The following is an 18,358-nucleotide window of genomic DNA, read 5'->3' on the forward strand; positions in this document are numbered from 1 at the left end:
TCCCCTCTCAGTCTGCTCTTCTCCAGCTGAACAGCCCCAGGTCACTCAGCCTGTCCTCAGCACAGAGACGCTCCCTTCCTTTTCTCTCTCCTCACTTGCCTGTTTTCATAATCGTACAGGTTATCACCTTAGCAGTTGGGAACAGCCCCACAATCACCAACCCATTCCCCGTGGCTGAGTCTGCTGTTGTGAAGTTCATCTGTGCTGTCCCTTCCCGGCTCACTTTGACTCCCGTTTATGGAAGTCCTCAGCTTGATCTCTCCTGCCCTTTGCTGCAACAGAACAAGCAAGTGGTAAGCCTGAGGGGTGACAGGAAAAGAATGTGTTCTTAGGACTTAAAAATCAGTGTTTGGACCTTCACATATAAGATAAAACATCTGATTTGCTGCAAGAGCAGCAGTAGCTGGTGTTAGGGGCCACACTGGTGTCATCTGCTTCTGCAGAGAGCAGTCTCAATGTGAATAATCCTGCAGTGATCATTCAAAGGGGTTTATAAAAGGACCTACCAGAAGATAGGATCATATATAAAAGCATTTGGATTGTGGCTTCTGTCAAAGATGTCACTGTCTCACAGTCAGAAGCCTTTCTGACTTGTCTTGAGATAAACTTTTTTTAGTAAAAAAAAAAACCAAACCAACAAATCAAGCCAAACCAAAACCAAAAAAAATGGAGGAGGGAGACATGTTTCAGCGACTGTTTCTAAGGAAAATACTTTTTCCCTAAACCACTTCATTCCAATTGAACTATTGCATTGAGTATATAGAGACATTTTACCACGTGTGCACTATTACGTGAGTGTACATTTGTGTGTCTTATTAGTAAGAGCACAAATGCTGCTGATGTGCTGATACCTGTGTGAGCGACACAGGGAGTGTTGGCCAGTGACATCAGGTGTATTCACTTTGCAAATCCGAGTCACGAGAGATGGCCAGTGATTGTGTGTAGTTTATCAAGCATAAAGAGCTCTCTCCTCTCCATCCTAATGAGTGCCATCACGTGTTGTTTGCTGAGGAAACTCTGTGGGTTGTGTTAATATTACCAGGTAAATATTAAAGTCATCCTACTTCCATAAAGCTGCAGGATGTACTGAGTTGATGAATCATTTTAAGTAACTTCTGCATAATAACAAGATGAGAAGTTTTTTGCATATTATAAGTCACTTTAGAGTTCACCTCATTTTCTAGCTTCGTTATGTGCCAGCCTACATCAGCACACTGCTGTCGCTAATGCATCTCACTACAGTTTTGAGCTACGTCTTCTGACAAATAGCAATATTTTTCATTATTTGTTTGAATTCCAAGGATGCTTTAGTTGAGCTGTTCTGATTTTTGTTTTCAGGTAATTCACTGGCTAAAAAACCCCACCATCCCCCCCCCTCCCCGCCTCAAAAAACCCCTTGCAGTTGAAGTACAGCTTAATGACTTTGCATTGATGGCTCATTTTAATGAACATTACTCATGTAATGAGTGTTATAATAAATCTCATAGAACTCAGCATACTTATTTTTTCTTTTAATGATTAAAAAATCCTCTTGCATCTGTTCACTTCAAAGTATTCATTCTTTTTCAGGTTCCTGTTTCAAAGTATCGCAATCCAGTATTGGATTTGGCTGCATATGACCAACAGGGCAGTAAATTTGATAATTTTAGTTCTCTTAGTGTTGTCTGGGAATCAACAGAAATGTCCTTAGCATATATTGACCCTGGTGTGCCCATGGAGCTGACTCTGAAAGAAGATGAAAGCGGTCAAAAGAAAATGCACGGTACGAATTCGTTTAAATGAGCACTTCATTATTTGAATAAGGTCAGAATTAAATCTGTTTGGTAATGTCTGAGCTTGATTAAAGAAATTACTGTAATCTGCAGTCATATTTCAGTTTATCCCCAACATGCGTTTGAAGTGTGTGCTATTTAACAAAACAAAAACCAATGCCTAAACCTCTCTTGAGAGAGAAAATCCTCTCTTTAGAATGGTAATGGGAGACGTTAGCAGTGTACATTTCATCTTTTTCTTTCCCATAATCAGTTTTATTTGACTTTTTATTTGATTCTAGGCTTACAAACTGTTCTAGTTCGTCATGAGTCTGGAACAACTGCCATCTCTGCAACTGCAACAGGGTACCAGGAGTCCCATCTCAAGGCAGCTGAAGTCGAAACGCCGGTACTTAGAACTCTGCTTTTTTATTGCTATTTTCCTATGATGCCTAATGCCTAGTCTTCCTACGGATTTATTTCAAATAAATCCATATCTAATGTCAAAATAAGTAGTAAAACAGTAGTTGATTCTGAAGATGGATTCATACCACAGTGTTTTTATAATGTTCATGGCTTTTCCTACCTTCCTCCGTGCTATTTGATCTATATCAAATGTATCCAATTCCTTTTTTTTCCCTTTTTTTTTGTGTTTTTTAAACCATCTGGGCAAGGGGATGACAAAGAATTGTTTCAGTTGGTTTTGTTTTGATTTAAGGTTTGTTTCTTTTTTTTCATGAATTCGTGAATCTCTGCTGCTTGTCCTTCACTAAAGCAACCACGTGCTTAGTGCAGCTGTCGCTGGGGAAAGCAAATGTATTATTTCCACTGCAAAACTGGGTAGAAAAGTTCCGCATGAGCAAAGCAAAAGCTGGCTGATGGCCTTATATGGGCCATATGTAAAATCTGGGCTCTGACTAATACTCTTTTTTATTTAATTTGGACTGGCATTGATCGTACAGAAGGGAGAGACGACTCGTTCGTACAGTGCCAGCCACAGGCCTAAGCTCTAATTTTACAAGTCATTAGCCACTCCCTGAAATACTTTAGTTTGTTGATACTCAACATAGGGAAGAACAGCAAAAAGTAGCAATGGTGAACAAAAGGCAAGCATAAACAGAAGGCAATTTTCTGTTTGTGTCGTTTTTTTAGCTGAGTATAAGGGCAGGATTCAGCCTGTGGAACAACCTGACATGCACCATAACTAACTCTTAAAATATCCCACTTTGCTAAATTGCTTTGTTTAATTTTGTTAAGCAAGATTTAAGTGGGTTTTGACTGTATGCAGTTCTGAATCATGTACCGTGAAACCAGAGTTGAGACAGAGTGAAATATAGAGTTAGAGTTTACAGTGTTTTTAATTCAGAGCAGGTAACAGATGGGCACTAGTAACGGGAAATATCTACGGCCCAGATTTCTGTCAGTATGTCCAAGGGTTGGCATCTGGATGGTACATTTCTTTGGAAGATCTATATTATATTGCTAGTTGGATCTTGCCTTTTCACTGAGGTTTCCAGTCAGCTCTTATTGGGAAGTGTGGTGTAGCTGCATTTCACTGAAGAATTATAGCTTAGTCAAAGTGACTAGATTAGAGACACAGTAAGTTTGCCACCTAAGGTGAGTGGTTCTGTATCTTTTTTTCTCTTAAGAAAATTGAGCTGTAATAAGAACACTTGGTGTTCTGCAATCATTTTGTAATTCATTGTGCTCTTTTCTTAAACCTATATTCAATAGTCTTTCTTACATACAGAGAGGTAATTTGCCTGCTTTTTTTCAAATACATTAGAAATGGATGCTATATTCCCTTTTCAAACTTGTCCATACTTACACTTCTTTCCTACAGACAAAAACACAAAAATCAAATAGATGGTACATTAAGATGTCTCGATCATTGTTCCGTGTTTAAGTGGAGCATCCTATTAAGCCATTAGGGAAAGAAGACATCCTTTCTACATCAAGGAAATAATTCTACTAATTAGGTGAAATGGGTACATAATAATAACTTCCTCTAAAAAACATTTTTGCTTTCTAAGCTAATGTTATTATGGGTGAATGATGAAACTTGCATCTGGTCCCATGTTTATGTACTTACATTGAAGGAAGAAAATTCTTTTGGTGGCCTCCTAAAAATATGAGCTTGAGGTGGCAGAAAACATTCTATCTCTATGCTTTATCATTTTGTATGAACTTATAACATGTCTCTGAGTTAATATCCTGTCTGTGTATGTCAGACCTGGTTAACTGATCCCACTATAATGTGTAGGCCTTTGTTCATTGTCTTGGTCAGAGATGGAGAATACAAGACAATGTCCTGGGTATGACCATACCTCTAGAAGAGAGCTCATAGTGGAGCCAATTGCCAGATCTTGTGGACATTCTATTAACCTCAACTTCTCCAGCACTGGCTCTTTGTTCATCTGCTTTAAGCATACTTCCCTGCATGTACAAGAGACTCGCGCTGTTGTCTGACTCTTAGTGTTTGCTGTAACAGCTCCAATTGCTTCTTTCAGCATGAACTTCTTCTACCAGTGTCTGCCACTATTAAACTCATTCTAGTGGAAGATGTAAAAGTGGACCCTACTCAGGTCTCCATTTACAATCACCCTGACATACAGGTAAGGAATTATTCTGCTACTTTCTAACTGCAGGGAGAAAAACATCAAAACCCAGTTTTAGCAATGGACTAGAGGTGCAATCTAATTTTGCATGCTTTTCTGGTTTTGCAGGCAGAACTTTTCATCAGAGAAGGTTCAGGATATTTTTTCATTAACACCAGTGTTGCAAATGTTGTGAGAGTGACCCATGAGGAAACTCGAGGTGTTGCTTTGGTGAGTGAAATATTTATTTTATGTTTTTTTGGCGATCTGAATATCGTTCTGCAGTTTCATTACTATTGGTTGTTTTCCAGTAAAAGCGGACAGAGAGACAGGAACTGAATCTTGGATGTGTTCCTTGTCACAGCCAAGCTTCAGGCAGGTATAATTTCAGGTATAGGACATTGCATCACAACTGCAGTGAAACATACGTATAGTCTCTAAAAGAGAAAAGCCAGTACTGAGTTGTTCCTTACCCATTACAGTTTTACAGTAAAATGCTCCTTAATTCATAAACACAAAATGAAAAAATAATGTGACAGTTATTCAGAAGTACTATACAACAGATTAATTGGTTTCTAGAACAATATTGGAATATTTCCTGTAGGCTAGTACTTCTGAAACCTTCAAATTGTTCTTCCAATGCTTCAGGATATTTTGCTATCATGGTATTTCTTCCTGATTTTGTGAAAAAATATCTATTAAAGAGTTGATTTCTGATGACCATATTAATTTTTTAGTGCACCTTTTCACTAGAAGATGCAGCTAAACTACAGTTAGCCTTGACTTCATCCAGGCCCAGGAAATGAGATGCATTCTAGAGTAAATGACAACAAAGCTACATATTTGCATTGTAGTTTTCATTAGACAAGAACTGGAAGTGACACAAGTTGTTTTAAAGAGTAGTCTTCCCAAATTTATGATTTAAACATTTATCTTAAAATAAATAATGTTGATAAAGTTGTGAAATAATGATGATAACGGTGAGGGTTGTTTTTTTCATTGTAGAGAATGTGGAAAGTATCGGTGAAACATTTTAATTAATTGTTCAAAGTGTAAGATGGGAATATTTTTCAGCAAGTCAGCTATGCACCGAGGTGGGGGGAAAAATAGAATTGATGAGCTGATTTTTGTACATTGTGCACTGTTTCAACTCTTAATGGTGTTTCAGTCAGATCTCCCTCATGGGTTTAGCAGTGCTCTAGCTGATGGACACAGGGTGATTTCGGAATAGAGCAGTGAACTTTAGTGTGACAGTCCAGTAAGACAGGCATTGTGAAGTACAAAAAGAGATTTCTTTTAGCTACCTGTCAGATTAAGGGAGAGAAAACTCCACTTCTTAACACACTTAAAAAACATTTTGGAAAAAACCCCCACATTTTCAAAGTTTGTTAGTCCTGTGTGCTCTGTGTGAGTTAAATCCCAGTATCCCCTGTGGATTTGTCTTGCTGTGGGAGCCAGCAGAATGGTCTGTGTAGAAAACCAGCAAATTCCAGGCTGATGTGCCAGGCTGATGCTGGGACAGGTATCAGTGGAGCTGGCTTGATACAGCATCATTTGATAGTAAATTATTCTGAGAAACTAAATTCAAGCTATCTAGAGCAGTTATTCTCAGAGTTTTTACTGGGGCTGCCAAGGATAAGTTCTGTACCTCCTGCTCTCTTTTTGATGCAGCAGCTTTTCTGGATGCGGGTGGTATCGTGGGGAGAGGAATGGCTAGTGATAAACAGTGAAATACACAATGTACTGTGGAGCTGCTGGACACCTAATAGGAGCTGAGAAGAGGTCGCTGGGACGGGAACAGATTTCATAAGCTGTAGCAGCCCTGCTTTCCCTGCCAGCCCTTCGCTCTGGGAGCTTCTTTTCTCTGGTTTCCCAGCCCAAACTGAGCTCCCTTGCATCTTCTCCCCTGGTCGTGCCGGCTGCTGCCTCCTGGCTGCATCCCCCTCTCTGCTTTCCATGGCTGTGCATCAATCCGTGCCCCAGCACCTGTATCAGCCACCCACGCTGGGAACTGCTGCCATTCTGAAAGCTGACATGTATTAAAACTTCATATTCCCTCCTATTTTGAGACAAAAGTTGAGTGGTGCCCTGAAAGAACAAAATGTCAGCTCTTCCCGCTGCTCTTACCGCTGTCTCCTGTAGTGCTCCCACCTCATGTGCTATAATTTGATTCAATTCCTTTGAACTGGGGGGCCTGGCTGTCCATCCCCCTTTGTTTCAGAGCTCATCTTCCTCAGCCAGAGGAGTGCATGGAACAGCACACCCAACGTCTGCACTGCCTCTGGCCAAAGGGAAGGTACCCGTGAAGGTGAAGAGAATAGTTGGATAGAATAATAGTCTATTTTGAAGAGTCGGAATACTTCTGAGGGCTTGTCTTTGTGGGCAGAGGTCTCTTTCTTCATTGTTTGATTCCCACTGGTATTCCAAGAGGTGCAAAGTGTGCATTCTTTATATGAAAAAATTAATAAAATAGTAATAATAATCGTATCAAAGAAATACCTGATTTATTCATCATCCTTTTACTCGGGAAGATCTGCCACCAGATTTTGGGTATTCATTCAGATTAAAAGCAGCAGCTGTAGCGTATGAATCTTGTAGGAAGCAATACCAATACTTTGTAAGCACAGTCTCTGTCCTTGACTTTTTTTTTTCCTTATTTTGTTTTTCATTCCACTAAGAAAAGTTTCATTGCTCTGAATGATTTCTTGTGTGTCTTTTGTCCCTCTGATGGCAGAAGGAGAATACCAGGGTGCCAGACTGCTTCTGGATTAAGATCCGTTAATTCACCTGCTGCCCGGAGGCCGTTTGCGCTAGCGTTTTACAGACAGTTTACAGCCTTACTTTTACTTTGGTGGAGGAATTATCTGTGTCTAACGTTTGGATACTTCTGCATCCAACTGTCTCAGCTCCGAAAGTGACATAAATTTCATCCTGTGAATGACAGAAGTGCTATAATAGAATTTTCTTTTGGCATTGCAGGTGCATCCTCTGCTTCCAGGATCAGTGACCGTCATGATTCATGACTTGTGTTTGGCTTTCCCCTCCCCGGCTAAAACTGAAATTTATGTATCTGATATACTGCAAATGTATGTCCGAGTTGTTGACAAGGTTAGTGGCTTGGAAACCAGCATTATTAGCTGATTCCTTGTGCTGATCATGGACGTAAAGGTGAGACACGTACAGGATAATTCAATGTAGTGGTTAGGGCCCCCTACTGCAGCGCTATGACCTGGGGGGAGTAGTTTAATCTACCTTGTGTTTCTGTTTCTCCCTCCCGAATGTATCCTCTTAAGTTATAAGCCTTTCAGAGTATGAAGTGTCTCTTACTTCATGTTCTGTGGGGTAGTGATCTCAACTCTAGCATTTACACAGCAGTGCTAATTCATCATTTATATGAACGCACTAATTCACATTTCCTGTTGTTGAAGTGCAGGAGAGCAATTCTTCTAGGAGCAGTGTTGCCCCAAGGTCATTTTCCATATGTCGTGTTTTAAAAAGTAACAAAAAAAAGTCCAACTCGTTTTACTTGCCAGCTTGGGTGCGTCTTATACAAAATAAGTGTTGATATTTCTGGATGCTTTAATTATGCCCTTGTCAGCTGAAAGACCTGAATTCATTTATTTAATTTGATGCTAACCATAGCTGGCAGGGATTATTCTTTAAAATCAGTCCTAATCTAACCTTGGGGCTTTATCTCTAATACCCTGCTAAAAGTGTAATATGAAATATAATGAAAATGTTTATGCTAATAAATAAGAGTAGTTTAAATGAAAAATGACTGAATGTGACTGTTTCAGGTGGAGATTGGAAAAACAGTTAAAGCGTATGTCAGAGTTCTGGATGACTCCAAGAAACCTTTCCTGGCAAAATACTTTGCTGTCATGGATCTCAAACTGAGGGCAGCCTCTCAGATTGTTTCACTTGAGTAAGTTTATGGATTTTTTTTGGTTTTTTTTAATAATCTGCAAATAAGTGTATAGGCAGAATAAGCAAAAAATGACTAAAGGTGTTGGTTTGGAGGCCTGATAGCATGCAATGACTGAGTTTGGTTTGGTTTTGTAAAGTTTTAATTACCTGTTAAATGGTAAAAAATGGTTATTTGTCAGGAAAGTTGCCTAAGCTAACAGTCTAAATCTAGTTGGCTGATGAATGAGACAGTATTCATACCCTGTAATATTTCATGGAGCCTTATGCATCTTGGAAGGAGTGAGTTGGCAAATGGCCTCGGGTGAAGAACTCTGTGAAGAGCTATGTGATGTTATCAAACTCATTCTGTCTGTTACTTAGCCTTTCAGAAACAGGTAGGCTATGTCATCCTAGTGCCTCGAAGCTCCTTTTTTTCCAAGTTCTAAACACAGTGATGAAAAGCATGCCAAAAAAGTTTTTTTGACTGTTGTTCTTTAGTGTTGAGTGAAAATTGCTTAAGATATAGTCACTTAGTCATCCTTATGATAAAACTCTCATGCCCTAAATAAGTCCTCTGAGGTTATTAATGTAATTTATTCAATGACCTGCTCTGTTTTAATGTGTTTCCTTGCTACAGGCCGCTGACTGAAGCTCTTGATGACCATACTGCTGCTTTTCTAGTGCACGGCGTGGCCATCGGCCAGACTAGTCTTATGGCAACTGTGGCTGACAAAAGAGGACAAAGAATCAACTCTGCTCCACAACAGATTGAAGTAAGCAATTTCAGATAAAATATATGTGTAAACAAAATGTTTGTTATGATAGAATAGGGACAGTATATGATAGTTAATTTATATAGTTTAATTTGCCGTGAAAAGTAAACCTATCATTCTGTCCAGAAGTTATGCAAATGCTCGTCTGTTTTGGATTTCCTAGTGTTTTTAACTCCACGTGATCAGTTAAGCTTCAGCACACTCAATTTACTGTAATTAAGCAAGTGAAGACCCAGGTTTACACTTGTATGTACTGTTTTCTGACATAATTTGTCTGATTGAAACAGCGTGAATGCAAATATTTATATTTCCATTTTTAGGTTTTTCCCCCATTTAGACTTCTGCCAAGGAAAGTGACCCTAATTATTGGGGCCACAATTCAGGTAAGGCATCTTCTTACATATTGTCTTTCTTTTGTAATTTCTGTTTTAAAATAAATGTTTTATAACTTATTTTTCAGGAGTAGATATTCAACTTGGCAATTTAGCTCCATTCACACTGAACAATAGTTTCATTCTTGAGCCACCTTCTATTTTACTGTATTGCTGGATCAAAGGTTTTGTATTTATTTGTGTCAAGGGAGTGTCAGCTTTTCCAGTGTTAAATGCCAGCACAGCATGAATAATTTGTCCCCTCTGTGAAATGAGGCGTAGTTGGGCTAGTTCTACAAACTGAAGCACAGAGCAGAGCTATACTATGTGTGGTGAAAGGAAAACCAGATCATTTCTTTCTGAAACTTTCTGGGCTGGATGTAGCATCAGTCTGTTACATTCTACGTAGTCCAATCTCTGTGCTTAGCTCACTTATTTCCCGCTCCAGCATCACGCAAGGACCAGTGTGCAGGAGAAATAAGCACTGAGATGCCCTGGGAAGGTTATGGGCAACTGGGAAGGTTCAGGCACCTGGGAAAGTGCCTTCTCTTCCCTTGGTGGCGCTCAGCACAGGAGGGGTGTAGCCTTTAACAAATACCTGACGAGTTAATTTTAGTCGGTCTGCGTGCTGTTAATTATAGATCACTTCAGAAGGAGGCCCTCAACCTCAGTCCAACATCGTTTTCTCCGTCAGCGATGAGAAGATTGCGGTGGCACTCAGCACAGGAGGGGTGTAGCCTTTAACAAATACCTGACGAGTTAATTTTAGTCGGTCTGCGTGCTGTTAATTATAGATCACTTCAGAAGGAGGCCCTCAACCTCAGTCCAACATCGTTTTCTCCGTCAGCGATGAGAAGATTGCGTCGGTGAACAGCACGGGGCTCGTCAGAGGACTGGCTGTTGGGAACGGAATGGTAACGGGGCTGGTGCAAGCTGTTGATGCAGAGACAGGGAAGCTTGTCGTGGTGTGTCAGGTAATGTTTGATGACACTGTTTGGGATTAAAAGAGGCTCTTTTTAAGCAATGGGTTTGGCTCAAAAGGGATGAATAGTCTTTTTTGCATTGGTAATGTTATCGTGCACTTGATTCCTGATTTCCTTAAGGAGATGAAAAGACAATGTTTCACAGTCCCTGGCCTGTGAAGTTATGCATGTGCTGACACAGCTGATACTTCAACAGAGCTAAATCTTGCTGTACCTTAAAACAAAGTTCTACTGATAACCTAGGGAGACCTTATAAGCGGCCTGATATCTTTAGAATTGATTAGTAAATCCATCTAAAAGCCCATCTAAAAAAGCTTTTCTAAAACAGCCGAAGGTTGTCCTTGCCTGTGTCACCTTAGGGTTTAGTAGCATCTTATGTCAGTGAAAGTCAGAGGGTGACTGTTGCCCAAGAAACACGTTGTCCCCTAAGCTATAGGCAGGCTGTACAGAAAGCTGTCATTCCCTGCCGAGGTCTGAATCCATCTATGAAGCTCAAGCAGTGAATTCCTGATATTCCATCCAAATCTCTGTCCATGTAATTTCCTACTAGCTGTGCGTAAGGGAGCTGTTGAGCAGGCCTCTAAAGGAGCACAAGTCCCTGGGACTTGCATGAGACTAAGAACAGTAGAACTTGGGCCAAATCTTATGGCTCTTCATCTGGGGTCAAGGCAGGACAGCTGCTGTGCTCTGCTGCTTGAAAGATGTCACCACAGGCCAAGCAGAGACAAAGTAACTTAAAAATAAATAAATAAATGAATAGAAAGTGCTTTATAATGTGGGGGCAGCAGACTGGCCTGAACCTGAACCAGAATGAACTTGAAAGCTAAATTTACTGCCCAGTAAGGTCCAGGTCTGACCTTTCCTCCCCAGAACGCAGTAGGAATAATGTCCATCAGGAATGTCAGTGTATGTGAGGCGGAGACATCAGAGTATCACATATATCATCCTTTCATTCTTGATTGTCCCATTTGCTCCTAACCATTCTCATTTTCTTCTGATTCTCTCAATGTTTACCTTCTGGAATTATTCACCCCTCTTCTCCTAGGTGTCCCTGTGATCTAGTCCCTTGCAGTCTGTCACCTCTCAGCTCCATCATTCGTGTCATCAATTTTGAGCAGAGGGTTTTGTTTTGTTTTGTTTTTTAAGTTAGGTGTGATTTATAAATGCCTATCAATTTACAAAGTTAATGCTTTTATAGTTTTTTACAGTCCTCCTGAATTATGTCCATCTATATTTTCTGTGATGTCACAGGCAAATTACATGGCAATAGTGAATAAATAATGGCAAAATAGGGAATAGATCCTGAAAGTGAACCTTAGTTCATATCTGACAAGTCGTTACAATGTCTTCTCCTCCTCTTTTTCAGGACAAAGTGGAAGTTGAAGTAGTGCAGCTGACAGCCGTTAGAATTTGTGCACCGATTACACGAATGATAACTGGTACACAGGTTAGTTGATTTGTGATAAGCTTTTATTAACTTTCAATTTTGACCTGCAAGCTGTGACCATTCTGGTTAGGCCATCTGATAATCCCACTCTGGCTCTGAAGGCTTTAGTAAGTCTATTTTTTAGCTCTGGCTCTCACAGTGGTTGCCTGCTCTGAAGGCTTTAGTAAGTCTATTTTTTAAGAGTCTGTATTTCCCTGATTAGTTACTCATTCCAAAATAGCTAGTGATTCTAGCTCATTAGTCCCAGGTGAATGAAGCTTTGAAGATTAAAAATAAAAACTTGCAAATCCCTGTTTTGTGTTTCTGTGTTATGGTGTCTTAGTGTGGAGAGCTGGAAGGGGAAGGTTGATGTCCAGAGAGGACTTAATCAGGGAGCTCATCTAGAAAAGATGTAGAAAACTTGAGAGTGTGTGATTGAAGTAAAATGAAGTGATTTGATGCTACAAATGGGAGAAATGAATTATTCAGCTCATCTTTTCTGATGGAAAACTGGCACTTGCTTTTTGGAGAGCATGTAGCAAACAGGAATAAATCCAAACTTACTTTTTCAAGTTGGTGGTTGAGTCTTCTGCATGACACGTCCTTGCAACATAAACAGCAGCCAAACCATTTTCTTCATAAGAAATACCATCTCTTGATCAATGAATGTAATTAAATTTGCTTGTGCAGGTTTGTTTGGCATCTAAGAATTACCTAAGACCATTGGTTTCTCTATTCCTAGATGCCAGTTTACGTAATGGGCATCACCAGCAGTCAGACTCCTTTTTCCTTTGGCAACGCAGTGCCAGGATTAACATTCCACTGGTCTGTCACCAAGAGGGATATTCTGGATATCAAGACACGACACAGTGAGGTAAATTATGTGTGTATGTGTATGTTGGGGGATTGCCACATGATGACAATTGAGAAAACACTGTTTCTTCAACTCAAAATCAAAGAGTGATTGTCAGCATTGGGTGAGATCTTTCCTCTGTATCAATGTCAGTTATTTCCATGAGTAAAATTTTAATCACTTTTCTCCTGTCCAAGGCTCCTTTTCGGCTTCCTGCAAAATACAACTTTGCAATGGATGTTTATGGCAGAGTGAAGGGAAGAACAGGCCTGAAAGTTGTTGTGAAGGTCCTTGATCCTGCAGCCAACCAGTTTCACAACATGGCAAGAGAGCTCTCCGATGAAATCCAAATCCAGGTATGATGCTGTTCCTCAGAGCTAATGGTTTGATATCTATTTCAGAGATGAATTAAATTCTGTATTTGAAGTCAGGAATGTAAAATGGAAAGGACTAGTTCCACTTTTTTTTTTTTTCTTGTTTCTATAATGTTTGGAAACCTCCAAGTTTCCCAAATGTTGGTAACGTTTATGCTGAACAGTCACACGTTAGTGTGATGTCTGAATGAAGTTCAGGAATTAGGCTTCTTTGTAGACCACCTGAAATTGAGGTGACGTGGATAAAGCAGTTAGTTCCACTCTACACAGTTATACTTCTTGTTTATAGCACTTACCATAGGTGTCTATGCAAGCATGTTAATTTGGATCAGGAATTAGCTTCTGAAATGAATCTCCTGGTTGTTCCCCCCCACCATGCTTTGGGGAGCAGTTTCAGAGTGTGCGCACTGGATTCCTTTTAGATGGAACAAACTGGAAAATGTTCTTGAGGAGTGCACCTCGTGTGGGCCTTTGGTTCCTGGGCTCAGACTTGGGGTAGTCTAAAATATCTCAGGTGAATGTGGGGTCTCCAACACCATTTCACTTGAAAAATCTGCTTCTTTTTTCCTACTACTCCATACTATAGCTCTAGCCATAGAAATGAATGTTTTTCAGAACATATCGCATTCTCAAATATTCATGCTTAATTTTTTTAACCACATATATTATACAAGGTGAAAAAAAAAAGCATGTTATATTTTCGGATGCTTTTTTTGTTTGAAGGTGAAATAAATGGATATAAATTCCTTGCTGCACACAACAGTAGGATAAAATGCCTTTTATTTTCCAGGTGTTTGACAAACTGCACCTCGTCACACCAGAAGTAGAAGCAGAGCAGATCTTAATGTCACCAAATTCCTTTATTAAACTTCAGACAAACAGGTTAGTGATCAGTTTTCATACTGTGGTTTGTGTCAACGGTTTATCAAACCCCTAAAGCAATTCTGTTTGAAGTAAGCTGTTTCTGTCTTTTAAAAATACCACAGTACGTCCATGTAATACACAACTTATCTGGTGATTAATAGTATCTTATCTGTACTCTTGGGCTCTGGCAAATCTTGTATTGATTAGATTGTAGCTAGAAAATTCATTCAGTATTTGAACTTTTGGATCCTTTTTTTGAAAGACACTGGGCCAGTTAGAGCAGTAGCCTTCTCCCACTAGAATTTTTTATGGGCAATCAAGGCTTTATGGTATATACTTCTCTGTGTTTCTTATACAGAGGTTGTGACTAGATTATGAGATTAAAACGTCCTTTCCAAATGAGAAGTCCTTTTTACATAATCTGTTTTCAAAGACTGACATTTCAGACTCATTTCAGGCTAGAAATTTGGTTTTCCTACCAAAGAATGTACAGATATAGACAATAAGAGATACTCTGAGAGCGAGGCATTTACTTTTTAAGAAGAGAGAACTATTAGTTTCACTGGGGCTCCAGTAACCATGGTCATCTGCTTTTGGAACAGTTATATAGGAGCCCCGCCATTTGTAATCCCTTACTACTGTTGATTTGCTATCTCTCCAGAGCAGTTTTTCTGGTTAAGTCACTAAGTTGCTAGATACCAGTTTGTAGATCTCTTTGTCCCATTATCTTCACTCTCCCATGTTGGAGCCCGTGTGTCTGAACTCTACCACCAAAAACAATTACTCTATTGCCAAGAAAAGGGCAGCTGAAATCCAGCTGAAATCTTTTTTTTCCTAAGATTAAGTTTTTCTGTCTCAATGGAGGAGGTTGGGAGAAAAAAAAATAATCATTTACCAATCTCTTGGAAGATGTGAAAAGTGATACTAATGTCTCAGACTGCCCACTAATTACAGCTTGTGTATTTTCTCACTTCATTAATACGCAAATACCATGGTGAAAGTTATTCCAAAAATTAACCTTGTCTACAAAGCTATTTCCAGGAATCTGATGAGATCCACTTAATCACGTCCCTGACTTTGTCTCTAATCCCAGCATTGGCCCTGCTGGACTAATCTCCCTCTAAATATTGTTTACAGAAGATGAAGGGAGAAGCTGTGTGTTGCAGCCTCAGCCATTGTTATTGGGAATCAAGTTTCCATCAGTGACTGATGGCACTGCAGGGCTCTGGGTGGAAACTAGATTGCACTATGAGCCTAGACCCAGAATAGACCTTCTTCCAAGAGAGCTTTAATCAGAGCTTAAACTTTTCTTTCTTAGACTAGAGCACAGGCTTTTCAACTTTTATTGCAGACATGTGGAAAAAACCATACCACACAGCAATCTTATAGATTTGCATAATATAGTTGTGTAAATATGATTTTAAGGGGATCCCCTGCTTATTTGTTTTTCTGTTTTGTTTGTTTTCTTAAGGGACCGAGTGGCTTCCGTGAGTTACCGTGTCCTGGTTGAACCAGATAAAGTTCCTGTTGTAAAAATCGATGAGAGAGGTTTCCTTAGCTCCGGGTCTTTGATAGGATCGTCAACGATCGAAGTCATTTCACAAGAGTCATTTGGGATCAGCCAGACCATTGTAGTTGCCGTTAAGGTAGTACCATCTCTCTTTCTTTGTCATTTTCTGTTACAAGTATATCTTTGCAGCTGTAACAGGGATGGTTAACTGCACATCTTGAACTTCACTTCTGAAAACTGTGAAGTATAGGAATTTACAGTCAGTACTGAGCTTTGAAAAAAAAAGTTTTAATACACTAAAGTAGATAGATAAACATTAAATTCCAGCAAACTCTTAAATTTGGTAGATTTTGTAAAATGGTGTGTGCATGTGCCTTTTAAAACTTTTTTTCTTAAAAAAGTCTGTCCTAAAAATCTCTTAGAAGGCTGATAATTACAGAAGTTCAAATAAAAGAAGTTGTTCATGTCATAAATACGCATTTTGCAGCGTGTGAAAAAGCTAAATAATATCTGGAGTAATGAATATAAAGGCAGGATCTGTTGTGAGGTACCAAAGTGATACCTAGATTTTCAAGATATTGGAGATGTAACTGTACAGTGCCCAAAAATTTCATTTTCTCCGCTGTTTCCCAGCAGTTCAGCTTTTACATATAATGTGAATCTCTGCACGAGAAAACCTGTTTTATCAGATGCAATACTTGAGCTGCTGTTGCCTGTGTCCGTGAGCTGCTGAGGAGCGTGTGTCTCGGCCACGCTGAAACGGGGATGCTTTGGGGAAGGACAAAGCTGTAGCAAATCTCAGCAGTTTGTTTCCAGGCTAACGAAACATCTTTTCTTTCTCAAAACTTCATCTGTTCCTTGAATGCTTTTATGTGAAGTCTAATGTATCTTACTGGTCGGGCATTTGGGACATAAGGGAACCTTAACCTTCAGTAGAGCCCGAGAGGTGATCGTCCCCCTGTACTCGGCACTGGTGAGACCCCACCTCGAGTACTGTGTCCAGTTTTGGGCCCCCTACCACAAGAGGGACATTGAGGTGCTGGAGCGGGTCCAGAGAAGGGCAACGAAGCTGGTGAGGGGTCTGGAGCACAAGTCTTAACGAGGAGAGGCTGAGGGAGCTGGGGGTGTTCAGTCTGGGGAAGAGGAGGCTGAGGGGAGACCTTCTCGCTCTGTACAAGTACCTGAAAGGAGGGTGTAGAGAGACGGGGGTCGGTCTCTTCTTCCAAGTTACAGATGTCAGGACAAGGGGTAATGGCTTCAAGTTGCGCCAGGGGAAGTTCAGGTTGGATCTTAGGAAACATTTCTTTACTGAAAGGGTTATCCAGCATTGGAATGGGCTGCCCAGGGGGGTGGTGGAGTCACCATCCCTGGAGGTATTTAAGAAACGTGTAGACATGGTTCTTCAGGGCATGCTCTAGTGCCCAAGGTTATTGGTTTATGGTGAGGTGTTGAGTGTGGGGTTTAGTTGGTGGGTGCGGTGTTTTTGGTGGGCGTTTGGTGTGGTGTGTTTTGTATTTGGTGTGGGGGTTTTTTTTGTTTTTTGTTTTTTTTTTTGTGGTTGGACTCGATGATCTCTGAGGTCCCTTCCAACCACTACAATTCTGTGATTCTGTGATTCATTTCTGCTCAAAAGTCCTTGTGCCAAGAACTTCCTACATCTGGAAACAGAAGCCTTGAGATGCTGCTGCTCTGCTTGCTCTTACCCCTTTTCACTCTGTCAGCATCTTTCTTATCTCCCAACTAAAGGAGAAAGACATGTAATTGAGTGCTGGCTTCAAATTATTTGTAAGTTTAATTATTAAAATCACACTGAAGTGGCTTTATGTTGTTTTTTTTTTTTTTTTAATTTTAATTTTGCTTTTAGCCATGATGTTCAGCTTTGTCTGTGGGGCGGCATGTAGGTCTGTCCTCCTGGGTGGAGGATGAAAGGAGAAACAGTGGCTTAGTTTCAGTACTGCTCAGTGGTGGCAGTGAACTTCTACAGCTCCCTTATAGGTGACCTTGTTTCTTCCCTTCACTGCTGGATCCGGCGAGCCAAAGACATCTAATGAGTGTGGGGTTGGCTCAAATGACATTTAGTCAGCATCTAGCGGTACTGAAGTTAAATCCCTGCTTTGTGCCTTCTTTCCATAGGCAGGATATCACAGAGCCGTGGAGGCAATTAAGCTTGGGAAATCTTTGTAGTAGGAACCACCTCACTTCAGCATCTTGTACAACGGATTTGTTTTCCCTGTAACTACTTTTATGGAAATAATATTTTTAACCTCTCAGTAACCTCGTGAGGTAACACTGTGCTGCTGCTTTCATTTTGAGGATGAAAGGCTGAGAGTTTGAGTAGTTTTGCTGAAGGTCATGTCAAAAAACTTGTGACGGAGCAGGAGATGAGCTTGAATCTATTGTGTCATTGTAAGGCAGAGTTCTCTCCTTCCCTCTGTCCTTCCTTTCATGAGCTCTTGGTTTGTCTATTTACAACTGTACACAATTAAGAACCAAACTGCTGCAGCAGCATCACGTAACACTTAGACCTTCAACTTTGCTCAAAAAAAAAGATGATTTTATATAAGGTGAGGAGGAGGGTGGAAGTACAGAGTGACAGTGCCTGCCATGGAAGCCAGCTAAGCACTTGCCTCTACCAGCTGCACTCAGCTCAGTATTTTTTTAAAAAATAAAAAATACTTTAAAAAACGAGGTGTTTTAACAGTAAATAGCTGTTTTCATCAATATTAAATTTAGTAGCTGTCCCTTGTGGGACAGTTTCCGAGATTTTAAAGTAAAACAAGCTTGAAAATCTGTCAGGGAAGTGGTGTTTTTGTTGGCTTGTAACCTCAGCTGGTTGGGCAGATGACTACGTGCACTGATATTTTCACCAATTATATCAGCCTGTGGAGTAGTAGACAGTTGTAAATACTGATCTTCTAGCCACTTCTTTTTTTTTTTTTTTTTTTTTTTT

The 18,358-nt window shown here is 40.1% G+C and overlaps 1 protein-coding gene across 1 annotated transcript in view; it reads left to right on the forward strand.

The window, feature by feature from the left end:
* Positions 1-18,358, forward strand: part of NUP210 (nucleoporin 210kDa) — a 67,739-nt gene that overhangs the window by 37,349 nt on the left and 12,032 nt on the right. The window contains exons 16-30 of the mRNA XM_014958450.1: positions 120-293; positions 1,570-1,762; positions 2,054-2,160; positions 4,262-4,366; positions 4,478-4,579; positions 7,328-7,456; positions 8,146-8,273; positions 8,892-9,027; positions 9,348-9,410; positions 10,193-10,372; positions 11,748-11,828; positions 12,550-12,681; positions 12,858-13,016; positions 13,825-13,916; positions 15,370-15,544. Of these exons, the coding sequence (XP_014813936.1) occupies positions 120-293; positions 1,570-1,762; positions 2,054-2,160; positions 4,262-4,366; positions 4,478-4,579; positions 7,328-7,456; positions 8,146-8,273; positions 8,892-9,027; positions 9,348-9,410; positions 10,193-10,372; positions 11,748-11,828; positions 12,550-12,681; positions 12,858-13,016; positions 13,825-13,916; positions 15,370-15,544 (1,956 nt within the window). The remainder of the gene's footprint in view (positions 1-119; positions 294-1,569; positions 1,763-2,053; positions 2,161-4,261; positions 4,367-4,477; positions 4,580-7,327; positions 7,457-8,145; positions 8,274-8,891; positions 9,028-9,347; positions 9,411-10,192; positions 10,373-11,747; positions 11,829-12,549; positions 12,682-12,857; positions 13,017-13,824; positions 13,917-15,369; positions 15,545-18,358) is intronic.

This window comes from Calidris pugnax, unplaced genomic scaffold, assembly GCF_001431845.1.
Source record: "Calidris pugnax isolate Ruff unplaced genomic scaffold, ASM143184v1 scaffold336, whole genome shotgun sequence".
In the NCBI taxonomy this organism is placed as follows: Eukaryota; Metazoa; Chordata; class Aves; order Charadriiformes; family Scolopacidae; genus Calidris; species Calidris pugnax.